At 40.4% G+C, this 16,716-nt stretch overlaps 2 protein-coding genes and 1 long non-coding RNA gene across 3 annotated transcripts; 2 read left to right on the top strand and 1 right to left on the bottom strand.

Annotated features, from left to right (window-relative positions):
* Positions 1-75: 75 nt before the first annotated feature.
* LOC109422754 (uncharacterized) lies at positions 76-2,566 on the top strand. The gene is made up of 2 exons (XM_019697633.3): positions 76-302; positions 1,760-2,566. Exons 1-2 carry the CDS (start codon positions 129-131, stop codon positions 2,537-2,539), a joined length of 954 nt encoding a protein of 317 aa, XP_019553178.3. The 5' UTR covers positions 76-128; the 3' UTR covers positions 2,540-2,566.
* Positions 2,567-2,713: 147 nt separating this feature from the next.
* Positions 2,714-16,619, bottom strand: LOC109422755 (uncharacterized). The gene is made up of 2 exons (XM_062859868.1): positions 16,363-16,619; positions 2,714-3,172 (listed from the first exon to the last, which is right to left on the bottom strand). Exons 1-2 carry the CDS (start codon positions 16,569-16,571, stop codon positions 2,782-2,784), a joined length of 600 nt encoding a protein of 199 aa, XP_062715852.1. The 5' UTR covers positions 16,572-16,619; the 3' UTR covers positions 2,714-2,781.
* On the top strand, positions 13,506-14,090 carry LOC134289508 (uncharacterized). The gene is made up of 2 exons (XR_009998546.1): positions 13,506-13,845; positions 13,910-14,090. It is a non-coding gene; the product is annotated as an uncharacterized LOC134289508 (long non-coding RNA).
* Positions 16,620-16,716: the final 97 nt, after the last annotated feature.

Here is a 16,716-nt window from a genome sequence, read left to right as displayed (position 1 = left end):
TCTTATCTCTGTTTGCGATTCAATTACACCGTCGGAAATTGATTTTGTTTACCAACAGTTTTAAGGTCTAAGGATTCGATTTTAGGGTCCTTAGCGAAATTGATTCATCACATCAGGCACATTTGCTCATGGATTCCTTCAAGCACTCATGCGGATGTACCAAGTCGAGACGCCATCGTATCCCAGTCCTCCGGGGGTCTCGAAGCTATGACCCATCGGAGACCGCCAAACTGGACAAGGCCCTAGATCAGCTGATTGATTCGGCGTGGGACGATAGAGACGAGGAAGCTGATCAGTTGCTTGTGAGTATTATTATTCAGTCTTATAAAAACTAATTCGTAGCTATTTAAGGCAAGATTTAAGGGCCATTTCGCCAAGGTACCACGTACTCCCTGCTGAAACGACGGTCGAAACTGGGGCTTGGTTTTGTCTAGGAATACCAACAACATACTACTACGATAGTATGATACTAATCCCTCATTGGACCACCCGGGGCTGTATTTTGATGTCTCCCTGCTATATAGGGAACGGTTTGCCTATGTTGCAGTTATTTGTCACCAGAAATGATCTGAAAGTATGCAACCAGTTCGGTTGTTAGGGCAGTATTACTACTGCGCGATAGAAGAGCCCTATAAATGCTTATTAAAATTAGGAAATTAGGTCAAAATCGTACCTTCAACAGAAAAATAAAACTGGTGACAATCATTGAATGTTTGCTTTTCAGTGATTGTTTGCCTCGCATTTTTTGAAATGATAAAAAGCTGATACATAATTCTAAAGCAACGCAGAAGTATCATCGCAATCACTGCAAGCAAGCGTACAGGATGATCCTTTTTTCATACGAATAGGGGAATTCAACTAGGGGCAAGACAGATATAGCAAGAGTAACTCTGTTATCGAAGTGTTGCCTAGAATTCCTCTGGATTGCTCTGGATCACTCAGACTTTCCCGAAGTGTTGCCTGATACCAGTGAAAAATCGATCAATCTTGCCCGATTTCCCGCTTCGTAGAGATGTTTCTGAATGGATTCGAACAAAAAGAGTTACTCAGGATTGCTCAGAGTTGCTCCGGATTTCACAGTGTCTAGTTTACAATGAAGCATATTGCTCATTTGATTTTCATTTTACCAGATTTGCTGGTATGTCTGAAACATATACTGGAAAAACTTGTTATTAGAAGGCACGAAATGTAGCTAAGGACCGATTTCTTCACCTTGGCTTAAGCGTTAAACCAGGTTTAACTATATGGGTAAGCCTGGCTTACCGGTTAAGCCGAGGTGTATAAATCGGCCCTAATTGACAAATTTCATCTTTCAATTTGTCAATTAGCAACATTTTATGCCTTCTAATTACAAGTTTTTCCAGTATATCTAGTTTATTGCAAACATAGTAAAAAACATGGAAAATGCAATAACTACGTAATGATTGAGTTTAGATCATATGCGTACAGCTTTTTTTTTGCTATTCATGGTCCTCTAACACCTCTTAATTATGCACTCACGAACCCAACCCTGTACATATATGTATATTGTCAGGTAGTTAGGTTTTTTTGTGGTTGCAATGATTGCTAGGTTAAACAGTGCACAATGTACAGCCAATGGAGCTACTCTGAGAGAGCTACTATATGTCTCCAACACATGCAAAATGTTCATTATGCCAAGTGACCTTCTCAATCCGAATCCGCTAGACGACCTCATGCCAAGCCTTATGCCAAATGCTTTATGCTTAACGCCGCTTTCCCTTAATATGATCCATTCTAGGCGTGCTTCCTAGGAAATCTGAAGAAAGGTAATTATGCCCACACGGAAGCTGATTTAAGCGACATTCTCAAGGACAATCCAGCTACACAAAATGCCAACTCAATTCTCAGCAGCCTACATGAATATCCAGGGGAGTCATGTCATTGTCGAGAAGTGATGCACCGCGTCTCGATAGTCCTGAACTGGGGTTTGGCCGAACTGCAGTGCAACAGAGATCCATGCGAGCAACGACTTTTGGAAGCCCTCCATCAGCTGGAGCCCTTCATAGAGATGATCGAAAATGAAAACACCTGGAAGACATTTTTGCAGCGACTGTGGAATTTTAGCGTCGAATCATCGAAACTGAAACTGACCGCTAAAATTATTGCATTCTACCCGGATGCGATTAACCAAAATCTTGAAAATCTCCTAAATTCCGACCTAACGGACCCGGATGCACTCCTGGACAACGAAAACTTCAACAGCGTGGTCACTCTCATTACAATTCCGGAAGTGTTTCAACATGTGAGCCTCCACTTGGCCCGCCAAGATGCCATTTGCCCAGGTAAAACGCAAACTCTACTCGCTGCTATTCTTAAAGCGCTAAGGTCAAATGTGTCAAAAAGCAGATTTCTGGCTTTGTATCCAGAAACGATTCGCTCGGTGGCTTTGATGATGTACGAGGCCATTGACCCTGATGATCCGCTGCTTGTGGCATTGCTAGAACAGAGTAAAAGAGAAAACGTGCTAGATTTCACCATTCTTGTTACACATTTTCCCATGTTTTTACACTTGAAATAAGAAAATCATTTTTAAACATGTTATCCATACATTTTATTTCATTTCAATCTCACAATTACTTCTCTTTTAATCTACACTCTCACTTGAATTCTCACATGTTTTACATTCGTTACATTCCTCTTTAAAAATATACTTAAATTGAGCATCCCTAGAGGAGTCGCAACTATCCCAAGTTTAGTGATAATTGTCTATTTCTATTACAACCAGGATTACAACAATACAATAAATAATTCCGAAATTTCCTAAATTCCGTTCTCGATGTCCCTGATTCTTGATGTCAACCGCCTATTGATGCGTTTCAGTCTCAAATTACAACCGATCAGTTCCCTGGCTCTACTCACCCGTTCACAGCCATGTACATCCAACACCGGATGATAGGTTTCCCCCATAGATTCCCTCTCCTTCTCCAAAATTATGCCCCTTTCGTCGGAACTCAACCTCCGTTGTTCCAAGTCGTGCTTCAGATCCTCCAAGTGGCAAATCAATTCTCGTGAATTGTTCAGCGCAGAATCGCTGGGGCCCTGCAAGGTCATCGTTCCGTAGACTCGAACGGTGCAGTTGCGAGGAATTGAGCCTCGATAGTTGTCGAAGTTTAACTGCACACTGCACGTGGCGTCAGGGAGCTGCATGTTTCTGTGGGATAAATGAAGGGTGTATTATCCCATACAGTCGGGTAGGAGCCCATACAGCTATAGCTGAAAATTTTGGAACACCATGTGACTATCGAACGAAGCTAGCTATATTATGTACCCTGTGGTACCCATACGTGCCCATACCCTGAACGGTTAAGGGAATCGCACATCAAAGGCTAAATTAAACAAAAATCATTATTTCTAAAGATACTGCTCCTCAATATCATTAAGTTGGGTTGGGTTGGGAGGTTGGGATAAACTGACATGTTGATCATAGCGACGATGGATCGAGTGATGTGCGTAGTTCAAAATTTTCTCTCTATAGCCCAGCTTCGTGTTCAAAAGGAATCGCTCAAGAAAATCCTTGAACGATTCCTGGCAGGAACTTTCTACAGTGACTGCTATTTGACTTGTCATTTCTTCGCATCAAGATTGGCCGAAAAATTCCTTCTGAACTGCAAACAGCCCTTATATGGTCGGCGTTCAGTCAGAGTGGACTACGCGATTTTTCGGGCAGGTAAAGATAAGCTGAGGAGTTTGTTAAACTTGGACTTTTCGAAGTTATTTTGATGCAGATGTGTCATTACATAAAAGTATTATAAATAGTATTTCCACAGACAAACAGATGTAACACTGGTGAAATTTCCATCGACCATGCTTTTAACGATCATTTTATATCTTCATAGTTGTCGCTTTCACAACCAGAGGCACGCACATCGTTTTTCTTTGCGTTTGACGTTTAACACTAGCGGCTTCTGTTGACGATATTGTCGTCGCGGTTGAAACCCGAAGTTTCCCCACACCCGCCAATCGAATTTTCTCATAATCCATACGTGAAATCTAACGTCGGACATAGTGCGCTGCCCAGTCAACCAGTAATCGTATAAGATGTTGCATAAAATGATAAAGTGGAGGCCATATGCGAACATTCCTCCATTTAGGCGCATGTGAAATGTACGCATATCGCCTCCACTCTATCATCATATGCAACATCTCTTACGATCACTGGTTGACTGGGTGGACAGCGGAACTGGCCCTCTATCCAGCGCACTGTGCCCGACGTACGTCCGACATACGGTTTAGGAGAAAAATCGATTTTCGCGTGTCAAAAATTCCGATTTTCAACTGTACGAACAATATTGCACAACGCAGTGTTTCGTGAAACATTTCCACCAGGTGATGGCAGTGTGAACTGGTCGATGATTTTCACGAAAATTGTTCTAGGTGTTACGTCTGTTTGTCTGTGGTATTTCCAAAAATAATACCAGAGATTTGAAATTTCAAGTACTTACAGGACATCTTCTAGAAATCAATGAAAAACAGATGGTCCGGTCTGATTTAACGCTGATGTCGACATTTTTTGTCTTGTTTTCTAGTTACGCAGTTTTTTTTTTCAATCTAGTGTGCATTACAAATTGGTTCTTCAATTCGATCTTTCGCCTATCTCGATGGTCCCTTCGATATCGAGACTTGGAAGGTCGACCTTATGCTTATAGCTCGCAAATTTAAGACGTATATCCAACTAAGGCATGATGCCAGACGAATTGGATTAACCATAATTGTGTCGAATGATGATGTGAGACATGATGGCTCTTGTGAGGATTTACCACGCCCGTCGGTATTCCTCTATGGGCACGATACATGGACTCATCTATACGTGCAGAAGACCAACGCACCCTTGGAGTTTTCAGCAGCTTTCAAAAAATTTCCATGAGTTTCTCCAAGTACCGGATACCCATGAGAATTCTTCCAGAGATATCTTCTGAAAATATTCTGAAGAACCCTTCAGAAATTCCTAAGGGATTTTCTTCCAGAATTCTTCCACTACCTTCACGCAGAAGAAAACTATGTTAAAATCAACAATATTTGAGGTAAATTCAAATAAATTGTAAATTGTTTCAGGCCATAAAAATAAAACTGTTTGGAGCAAATCGAACGTCACATTTGAAGCAAATGCAATCCATGTTTGAAACAAACATGCATGTTCTGACATATTATGTTAGAAAATATGTAATAATTTTTGTTTTTTTTTTGTGGCAGGGCCGACCTGCTAGTTTTTTCATTAAAGCGCAGTTTCGTGTTCAAAAGGAATCGCTCAAGAAACTTCTTGAGTGATTCCTGGCAGAAATTGTCTACAGTGACTGCCATTTGAACTGTTATTTCTTCGGAACTGCGTACTGCGATCGAAGAAAAAACGGTTTCTTGAGCGATTCAGGCAAAGAATTTCCCATGCATCAAGATAGGCTCGGAAATTCCTTGTGAACTGCAAACAGCTCTTAAACTTATGAAGCCATTTCCTTCGCTGGAAAAACCCACCTTCCGTGTAACCATATATGTAACCCTTCCAATTCCAACATAATGTATACATCTATAAATAACACACGCTCCCGAAAACAACGGGATTTGGAGGATTTTTTTTGTAAAACTTACCTTTTTTTGCAGGAGGAAATCTGCAGCTGGAACTTATTAGTTTCTCCAGGAGTTCAAAAATTTATTCAGGATTTTTATCCCGAAAAAACTTATAGAGTTCCTCCAGAAGTTGCTCATGCAATTCATTTCATTTCATATTGTTGCAAAAAATTTCGCCCAGAAATTGCTCACGAAAATTTAAAAAAAAATCTTCTAGGAGTCTTCAGATGTATTTCATAGAGTTCTTTCAGGAATTTCTTCAGAAAATTGTACAGGAATTTCTTCACAAATTCCTTCAATTGTTCTTTTTGTAATTATTTGATGCAATTTTTGCAAGAACTTCTGAATTCCCTGAGGGAATATCTGAAAGAGGCCCAGGAGATATTTCTAACGGAATTACAGGAGCAATTTTGAATAAATATTTGCAGGATTTTTTGCATAAATCCCCGAAGAATTTTTAAAAAGAATTCCTGAAAACGAAACTTTGGAAGAACTATTGATGAAATCATTTGCTGGAATTCCTGTAGAAATATTCAAAGTGCAAATGGAGTTTTTGAAGATATAGGGGAACTTACGTATTCTCGGCAGTTTTGTTGTCTTCGACATGAAGGGTTTTTTGAAACCTGTTGGTCTCAAAGTTGGCCTCAAATCCTTCCCAACCAAGCTGAGTTATATGCCCAAATTTCAGGCGATTCGGCCCACAAAAACCCCCCATGACGAAGAGAACAAACCTGCCGATAATACCCTTCGCCGCCCTACCTGAAGAAAATTCAGAGGGAATAACGTCACTCAGAAAACAAGAAAATCATAAAATGACTATATTTTATTCACTTGATAACTAAATTTAGTTTATGCATACAAATAGCTAAAAGTTACGCATTGTTAAAATAGAACTTAGAATTTCGATGCGTAAATAGTTTAGTTGTAACTTCTAAAATTCAGATCAGCAGTCCTGCATGACTGAACAAGTGATTAAGTGAGAAAATTGCTAAGTGAGCTGGTGCATTCTTTAAGAATAAAACATATTAAACACTCCAGTGGTAAATATTGAATGTTTCCATCGTTGAACATAATCTTCTTTATATAATCATTATAATCTACAGGTTTGGAGCTCTGGAGTGGTTCATTCCATCTTATGTGATCGAGACTGGACTTCGGGTCTAAGGGCTTTGGCAGGGACTTCGCAGAAGCATGCTCAACGAAGTAAATGTAATGCAATATCATTAATAAGATTACTAATTGTGATGTGCATGTAAATTAATTAATAAATGCAAATAAATCAAAATTTTATAATTATATTGTAATTCTTTTCTTAAAATTAGTCATTTCATGCATAAAAAAAAACACCCATTCGTTTTAACTATCAATTTCACAAAAATAGTAAAAATATACTAAAAAGTACGCATTGGCATACTAAATGAAAATAAGTTTTCAGTAACTTTTCACTATTTAGTAACCTAATGCATGAACCCAGTCGAACCTATATTTTGCATGAAATATATGCATTCTTTTATTTCTGAGTGTGGATAAATTTTTCGACAGTATCCCTTAAGGCGAAACTGGACGCATGTCCTCATTTTTAGGTTTTTGATTTTTTTTTTACAAAAAAAATGAAACAATATTTTAAAAATCGGTTTTTTTCATACACATTTGGAGAAATGATTTTCCTGGTAGAAAATGTTTTTCGTTCTACAAAATCCATTTTTAAACATAAATTCGAAAAAAAAGGGTTTTTGAAACACGACTTTTCATTTTAGTTCTGGTCTGTTCTCTGTTCTGTTCTCTATTCTGTTATGTTCTGTTCTCTGTTTTGTTCTTTGTTTTATCCTGTTCTCTTTTCTGTTCTGTTCTGTTATCTGTTTTGTTGTGTTCTCTGTTCTGTTCCGTTCTCTGTTCTGCCCTCTGTTTTGTTTTGTTCTCTGTTCTGTTCTATTCTGCTCTCTGTTCTGGTCTGTTTTGTTCTCTGTTCTGTTCTGTTCTGGTTTGTTCTCTGTTCTCTTTTCTGTTCTGTTATGTTCTCTGCTTTGTTCTGTTATGTTCAGTTGTTTTTTTTTCTGTTCTCTGTTTTGTTTTATTCTGTTCTTTGTTCTGTTCTTTTCTCTGTTTTGTTCTGTTATCTGTTCCGTACTGTTCACTGTTCTGTGCTTTGTCCTGTTCTATACCCAAGTAACCACGATGCTGAAGCCTTATTGCATGCTGATATACGGTGTATTTAGAGCTATCATTACTTTACATGCAAACTTAAGGTTGATTTAAAGTGGAAATGGGCAATTATAGAATCAAATTACGATTTATACTGGTATAATCTTGAACCAGTCGCATAATTGCCATTTCCACTTTAAATCAACCTTAAGTGTTCATGCAAAGTAATGAATGCTCTAAATACACCGTATATCTGCATGCAATAAGGCTTCAGCACCGTGGTTACTTGGGTATTCTGTTCCCTGTTCTGTTCTGTTCTCTATTTTGTTCTCTGTTCTGTTCTCTACTTTGTTCTGTTCTTTTCTGTTCTCTGTTCTGGTTCTCTATTTTCTGTTATGTTGTTCTTTTCTGTTCTGTTTTCGTTTCTGTACTGTTCTGTACCTTATCCTGCTCTGTATTATGTTCTCTGTTCTATTTTTTTATTCTGTTCTTTGTTTTGTTCTCTGTTCTGTTATGTTCTCTGTTTCGTTCTGTTTTGTTTTGTTATGTTCTCTGTTCTGTTCTGTTCAGTTTTGTTGTTCTCTGTTCTGTTCTTTTCTGTTTTGTTCTGTTCTCTGTTCTGCACTGTCCTCTGTTATGTGCTTTGTCCTGTTCTATATTTTGTTCTCTGTTCTATTCTTTATTCTGTTCTGCTCTCTGTTCTGTTCTCTATTCTGTTATGTTCTCAGTTTTGTTATGGTCTCTGTTCTGTTCTCTATTCTGTTCTTTGTTCTATTCTCTTCTGTTTTGTTGTTCTCTGTTCTCTGTTTTGTTCTGTTCTTTGTTCTGTTCTCCATTCTGTTCTCTGTTGTGTTCTGTTCTCTGTTCTGTCCTCTGTTTTGTTATGTTCTCTGTTCTGTTCTTTTCTGTGTTCCGTTCTGTTCTCTGTTCTGTCCTCTGTTTTGTTATGTTCTCTGTTCTGTTCTTTTCTGTGTTCCGTTCTGTTCTCTGTTCTGTTTTCTTCTGTTCTCTTTTCTGCACTGTTCTCTGTTCTGTATTCCGTTCTGTTCTGTTCTTTGTTCTGGTCTGTTCTCTGTTCTGTTATGTTCTCTGCTTCGTTCTGTTCTGTTCGGTTCTCTGCTTAGTTTTGATCTGTTCTCTGTTCTATTCTGTACTATGTTCTGTTCTCTGTTCTCAGTGCTGCTATGTTCTCACTTCTGTCCTCTGTTCTTCTTCTCTTCTTTATGGCTCTACGTCCCCACTGGGACTTGGCCTGCCTCTCTTCAACTTAGTGTTCTTGTCTTAGAGCACTTCCACAGTTATTAATTGAAGGGCTTTCTTTGCCTGCCATTGCATGGATTTGTATATTGTGAGGCAAGCACAATGAATACACTATGCCCAGGGAGTCGAGAAAATTTTCCCGACCAGAACGGGAATCGAACCTGCCGTCTCCGGATTGGCGATCCATAGCCTTAACCAATAGGCTAACCACAGACAAACAGACATAACTCTTAGAGGAAATTCATCAAACAATTTTGCCCGATGTCTTTTTCATGAGCAAACTGCCACCTGTTGATAGAACCGCGTGAGACACTGTCGGCCCTGATGAATTTCGATTTGACGTTTGTCTAACACACACACTACTACACAAATCGCCTGTAATTTTCGTTTGCATCATTCAGCAACGTGTACACTGGCAAACGTCAAAGCGATCGCACACTAGCACCTCTGGTGGAAGCATCGCGCAAATCAAATGAAATTTGAATTGATCGTTAAATGAATATGCCAAGCCGTTTTGAAGAGTGTTACGGTGTTACGTTGTTTGTCTGTGTGGACACGTTTAGTACTTCCAGTGAGCTATTCGCTCTATGAAAGAAGCACGACACTAGACAACGGACTAGCATGCAACGCCCAGTGGTGCAGCCGAAAACTTTTCCTGACAGCTGCGGCGGGAATCGAACCCGCGCTCCTAGCACGATGCGACTAAATGCTTGGTGACACTAGCCGCACGACCACGAAGCCACACATGTGATTTGCGCGATCGTTCCACCAGAGGCGTTAGTGTACACGTTGCTGAATGATGCAAACGAAAATTACAGGCAATTTGTGTAGTAGTGTGCGTGTTAGACAAACATCAAATCGAAATAAATCAAGCATAATTTTTCAAATCGACGTATCTAACTTTTGACGTTGAATAACGTCCTTCGGCAACATAGGGGTGTAACTTCAGAAAACCGAAAATTTGAGCATGTAACGAAAAGTGGTTAGATTTTGACCGCTAATAACTCTGCCATTTCTTGATGGATTTTCAAAATTTTTGCATGAATTGATCACAAATTTATCTACGCATCGAATCTATCCAAGGTTACTATTGATTTTCAACAACAAACTATTGAAAATTTGGGAAAAGTGAACCCATGTTTTATCCAGCCAATCACGTTCGAGCGCAGTTTTGGACTTTTCCGTCGAGCGCCTGGCAGTATAAAAGCTATTTCTTCTTCCCCTCTTCCTTCATTCTTCATCAACACCTCGAGGGGAACGCATCGGCAGAGAGCTGTGCAGTTTGCTTCGTTTGCGTTTTCATTTCAGTGTTCTTTGACAAGCCGAGCGCGGTGGTCGGTGCCTCTCCGCGCACGGCAGCTCGTCTACCGGATCAGAGACGGAGGAGCACAGCTCGATTTGCATTTTCGCTCAGCATTCTCTTCTCACAGCACATTCTCACGCTGTCGACCGCGCTGCCCATATTCGCATAGTCGATGTAACCACCATTGGCAATGCCACCGTACAAAAGCTAATATCTAACACGTGTGCATGTTTGTGACCAGTTTTATTAAAAAAATCACAAGATCTAACCCTTAGTTAGATGTCAACGCGGAAAAAATCTTGAACTTTATATTTATTCATTGTTAAAACTCCAAAAGTATGTTGAAAAATACAGTGGCGCTTACATCGACTATGCGAATATGGGCAGCGCGGTGAACAGACGGACGCACCGACGACAACCGAGCAGCAGCGGCGGTGGGGGAATAATTTATCATTTTCCTAGTACGGAAGCGGATGGGCGCCGACGACACGGCAGCAACGCGGTTTGGTTTTGTGAAATCAAAATTAAATAGCCCTTATTAGGGCTATAATTCTAAATTCCACGTAAGAGTTGATTCGAATTCCTGCAAACATTTTGAAACCTACTTCGAGAGCACCGCCAGCAACCATCTAGAAGCAGCCGCGGCGATGGCTCATTCGCATTTTCCCAGTGCGGTAGCGGATGGCCATGGCAACAACTGGGAATATTTTAACCGCTTGATGTAGAATCTATTCTAAATTCAAGATACGGTACCAAAAGCATAAACTTATGCGCGCATCATAAATCTGCTTGAAATTTCTACAACATTGAAAAATGGCAGGTTTGCTGAAAAATGAAAACTGTTAACCAGCGTTGCCAAATTTCAATAAGAATTTCAAATATCTGTAATCTTTAGACATTTTGGTCGAAAATACATGACTTTTGTACTATATACTGTCATTCCTTACTAAACATTATAATATTGGTTAATCCTAAGCCTACCTACTGATTTGGCAATGGCTAATAATAATCATTTAAGTATATTTTATTATTCCGCTACAATAAATTATTGCAGATAAATTTGTATGGCATCGTTGAATTTTACTCCCCTCACATCTAACCAATCACGTTCGAGAGGGGAAACCAGGCCATTGTGCCGTATAAAAGCAAACTGCTTCTTCTCATCTTCCATACGGGACGAATGACCTTCGGGTTAAAGTCCCTCGAACCCAACAAAAGAAGAAGAAGAAGTCATCTTCCATGATTCTTTCTTGACCCCTCGAAGGGATTGCATCGAAGGAGAGCTAGTCAGTTTCTCCGATTGCGTTTTCCATCAGTATGCTTTGGCAAGCCGAGCGCGGTGGTTGTCGGCTGTAATGCTCTCCTTCGTATCGTTGTACGCGGCGCCAGTGGAGCAATCAGCCAGTTCAAACTGGTGCGCGGCAACATAACGAGGGCTTTCTTTTGCCCCGAGTTTGCGCAGCATCGCCATCGCAAAACCCCAATCGAAGTCAACGCCACCGATGCCGTTCTGGATTTGGTTGGCATAACTACCAATTTTCACTCCATGCAATAATTGAACGATTATTGTACAACAAATAAAATTAAACAGCCATTCTAAGGGCTTCAAAAATGTTCCCCACAAGAATGACCCGAATAATTTTCCTAAACGACGCGCCAGGTCACAAATATGTCAAAACCGGCTAAGTCTTAAAACAATAGCATAAACTTTGCAAACGGAGTAGTGGAAATATATATGATTCTTATAGCATCCTTGATATTTCCCAGCCAAATTTCAATGTGTGTTGTCTCCGCAAAAATTGAACACTTCTATGCCCATTTTTGCCACACAATCTAGAAGAAAACTGTATACAGTATACGATATCTGAAAATTCTTAGTTATTTAATTAACTATTGGTGAATCCTCCTCTCCTCTTCTTGGCGTAACGTCCTCACTGGGACAAAGCCTGCTTCTCAGCTTAGTGTTCTATGAGCACTTCCACAGTTATTAACTGAGAGCTTCCTCTGCCAATGACCATTTTGCATGTGTATATCGTGTGGCAGGCACGAAGATACTCTATGCCCAAGGAAGTCAAGGAAATTTCCTTTACGAAAAGATCCTGGACCGACCGGGAATCGAACCCGTCACCCTCAGCATGGTCATGCTGAATACCCGTGCGTTTACCGCCTCGGCTATATGGTGAATCCAGTTCACCAATTAGCAAAAGCTTGATGATTTGCATTTTGAATGATCTGTTGGATTGCATCAGTTTAAATTCTTATAAAATGAACGGTTACAAAGACAATTCTGTTATAGGTAAAGATTATTAAATAGTTTTGACAAATTCGTTTATGGAAATATGTTAAAACCAACTACTTCGCAGGTCAAGTCTTGTCGCGTCCATTCAAAATTTCAAAAACCAGCAAAAGCATTGATATTGTGGGAGAGTTTCTGAAATCTGCATCAATCTGGCGTCAAACACTGCTCAAGCAACATCTCAAAGAGGATTATTAGAGGATTTGACATTTACTCGAAATGTGAGGTATGGAACCTAGAGATGCTATGCGGTGCACTATCAATCGCCGTCTACAATAAAACTAAATTAAATCAAAATGTCGCATCACAGTCTTTAGCAATGTTAATTACAGCATTCAATAATTGAAACTAATGCATAACCGGACGTTATTCAACGTCAGACTTGCGGTCGTGTCTAGTATACAACCCCTCCAACTTTTTTTTCACTGATCTGAGTAAATTCATGGTCAATGTTGACGACCATTTCACTAAAATAGTTTTTTATAAAAAGACTTTTCATAAGTTTTTTCGTGCTTAACATCACCAGGGATATATCACGCACTAGGTAAGAAACAAAACCTACTCATTTCATATCATTTTCACAATGAATTTTGATAAAACTGCACATACACCGGGTTGGTTCGAGATACGTCATGCCTGATACGTCGCTTTTGTATGGTGCCAGTTTGGTGTATCTGTTACTTTTGATTTTGGCTAGATACGTCGTTTGGTTTTCTCATATATCAAAACGGTGTATCTATCAGTAAAGTTGTAAACATCAAAATAGTTAGATACGTCGTTTTGAAAAATATGCTTAGTTAAACAATGTAACCGTATGTTCCAAGTTTTTAGACTTTCGGCTCCTCCTCAAATATCCTTCGCCTTTGAACCCCACCTGCCAGTGGGCACCTAATGCCTTGTCCAAATATAAAAAACAAAATAAAATCCCAAAACTGACAGCCTCACTGGTGGCGTAATCCTAGCTGTCAAAACTGAGCCAAGTTGTTATTATAATAACACACGTTACTGGGCCGTGTCGTTTATTTGCAGCGGTTTGAGCTACCAGTCTATAAAAAATAGTCTCTATAGAAATTGTCGGCCTAATTAGATCCCTGCGAGGAAGGGTTGCCAACTATTGCAAACCGAGTTGTCAAACTTCGTAAAAGTTATCAAACTTCGGATATTCTCTGCGATTTAGCCTTAAACGTTAATCATCAAGGAATTATCAATTTCATTCCGTCCGTGACTATCCCCGATAGTTGAAGTGCGCGTCGGGTAGTTAAAAGTAAAGTGTTTGTTTTAAAAGTATAAGGTGTATATAGTTAATATGTGTTTTTTTTTCTTTATAGATCTTAAAGCTAGTTAAAACTTAAAACTAGTTAAAACTTAGAAGGCTAATAGTACGGTTTTGTGAATTAGTACGATTTGTAGTACGGTTAGTAAGAAAATGTGGTTTAAAAGAAGAAAGGTGAATAATGCGCTTTTGTTAAACAGGTTACTTCAATAGAACCATTCAACTAGAGGTTAATTCGCCCTTAACAAAAGGAATTCTCAAGAAAAGGTAGGACTGTGAAAGAATTTGTGAAGTGATGCAGGAAGAGAGACGGTGACATTTAGGTGTACTAATCCCGGAAATAGGTCCACTTCTGGGTCTTTTCTTCTCTACCTTCGGTGTAAAACCCGGAGGGCTCTATTTCGTGTTCTCGCAGGACCGTCCACGTACATCAGGTCGCTTTACGTTGGTTCGTAGGTCACGACCCACGCTAAGCCGTCGCCATCTTGAAAGCCACGGACAAAAGGAATCCAACAATAGCCTATTCACTGTGACGCCGGGTGGAACAATAGACCGTCCTCGGCTACGCCATTTTGGGGATTGGTTGCCCACCTACCCTACTGGAGTCAAGAAGCTCGCCGTAGTGTCCCATCGCACCCCGGCGGTCACCTCGAATTGCAGATTGCCCTGCCAACCCCGAAGAAAGTTGCCCGCTGTCGACCGAGTAAAGGTCATACGGGTGAAGGACCGTTAGAAGCCCCCCACAATACCGGCCGAGGGCCCTCCGATGCATGCATGCCACCGTGAACCACCAAGCTAGCCACCGATCCGCACCGCTGCTGTCTACGCCACCACCTTCTGCACCACCGCTGTCCACGCCACCACCGTCTGCATCACCGCCGTCCACCGTTCCGATGTAAAAGCGCAAGTACACCTTATTACTAATGTCACCTTTCTCTCATTAGGGTCCCAGTATGGGCCGAATAAATGTAGATGTAAGACTGTAAAATTGGTGGTTGATTTCTACTAGAAAACCCCGCATTTAACATATATACGCCCTTTTTGAATATCGATCGTTTCCCGTGCCCAAAAAAGGGGCTTTCATACCTCGTTCTGGGTAGTCCGCTGGTTGAAATACGATTTTACCTTGTTTTGGTTAACTTTGATCGCATAACGTTGTTGGTTTCCTCCCCCTCATACGGATTTGACAGCTGACCACTAAAATCCTGCTCCTGCTAAAGGTGAGTAACCAGTCGTGCTTATGTAACGGTGCTATTAGAAATAAGCGACCCCGTGCTCGAATACTTCCCACCCACTATTTTCCCACTGAGCAGCCGAGGGGCTACAACAAATTAAGCAATAAATCATCCAAAAGTGATGTGGAGTCTTCAATTTGCTTGATGAATCATGCATGCAGCAGTAAACCCGGATTTGTTTACATTCTCGAGTTACGTCGGATTGAAAAGTTATGCTTGAAATCATGGCCGACAGTGTCGCGCGCGGTTCTACCAACAGGTGGCAGCTGGGGTGGTGACAGTGTGGTCGTGTGGTCATAAAGACACCGGACAAAAGTTTTTGATGATTTTCCTCTAAGAATTACGTCTGTTTGCTATGGAAAAACTATTCTACAGAGAATCGCAAACAAAATCATTACCTTCGAAGTCCCCAATGATGATAAACATACCTATTAGACTGGTCCACAATTCTCGCGTTACATTTGAAAAGGGCCTATCCCTAAAATGTAAACAAATCGATTTTGATACCATTCCATAGCATCCCCCAACAGTAACCTACTGTGCAAAGATCACCCACCTAACCGTTAACCTTATCAGAATAAACCCCACCTTCAAAACGGCCAATCCCTGCTTTTTTCCCAATCATTCATAAGCCCGTGCTCCAAATGGACCAGTAACGGTAAAATTTTGTTTACATTGGTAAGCCTTCTCGTTTAAAGGGCCGACAACCGAAAATTTTCCGAGCGCCGAGAGAGAGAATTCTCTCTCTCAAAAAGGGCCGAGCCTTGATTCAATGTCAATAACGGACTCACTCGGGGGGCCGAAGCACGCTAAGAAAATTTTAGAAAGACTCACAATAAGGCCGACACCGGGTGAAATATTTCAAATTAGCTTAACATGTTTATCTATAATTTTTAATACTTTTCTCATAAATTTTAATGCAATTTCGATTATTGATGCATAGATACATCTAATCTTGTGTCATCAGAACGGAAAGCATGTTGAAAAATTCTCAAACTGAGAAATACGAATAGAAAATGTGGTGGAAAATGTTTGCATCGATTTTTCTCGATGTTTACGTTCTGGGGATAGGCCCCTTTCAAATGTAACGCGAGAATTATAACAGCTAGACCCTATGAGCCATTTTACGAGACGTTTCGGATCAGCTGATCGCTCATTTCATGAATGAAAATTTGACAGGAGCTCGCATCCAAGCCCGTGAGTGTTAATATCAATATCAACACTGTTGTCGTTTCGTAAAATAGACTATAGATTAAAACAAAACGTTACTCACTCGGGTAAACTGGGTATCGTCAGCGATTCCAGCCCGTTGCTTCGCTCCGGTAGGTATCCGATGAGGGCACATTTGCCATGGTGAACCAAGGTGGGGTGTCGAACAAGTGCTATCTCTTCAACCAGAAGCGGCTCGTAATGCTCGCAGAATGATGGAATGTTGGGAATATTATCAGCGGAGCTTCGCTGCACAGTAACTGTTTTGTCCATATGAATCAAACGGAAGAATTTCAAAAATAGTTCTGAGTACGAACAACACCACTGGTTTGAGGTTGTGTGCGTGAAAATTTCGCGCGCTTTAAAGAAAAGGGTTCGAGAAAACTTATCGAAACGTGTTTTGATCGCTCAATGCGGT

Source organism: Aedes albopictus, chromosome 3 (genome assembly GCF_035046485.1).
Source record: "Aedes albopictus strain Foshan chromosome 3, AalbF5, whole genome shotgun sequence".
NCBI lineage: Eukaryota > Metazoa > Arthropoda > Insecta > Diptera > Culicidae > Aedes > Aedes albopictus.
Note: the sequence above shows the minus strand (reverse complement) of the source record. Positions and strands in the feature narration are given on the sequence as shown.

Excerpts from the sequence above, each read along its gene's own strand:
- LOC109422754 (XM_019697633.3), top strand. The coding sequence starts at position 129 with ATGGATTCCTTCAAGCACTCATGCGGATGTACCAAGTCGAGACGCCAT. Across the intron at positions 303-1,759 it reads AGGAAGCTGATCAGTTGCTT|GCGTGCTTCCTAGGAAATCT; the intron begins GTGAGTATTATT and ends GATCCATTCTAG.
- LOC109422755 (XM_062859868.1), bottom strand. The coding sequence starts at position 16,571 with ATGGACAAAACAGTTACTGTGCAGCGAAGCTCCGCTGATAATATTCCC. Across the intron at positions 3,173-16,362 it reads ACGATACCCAGTTTACCCGA|AAACATGCAGCTCCCTGACG; the intron begins GTGAGTAACGTT and ends TTTATCCCACAG.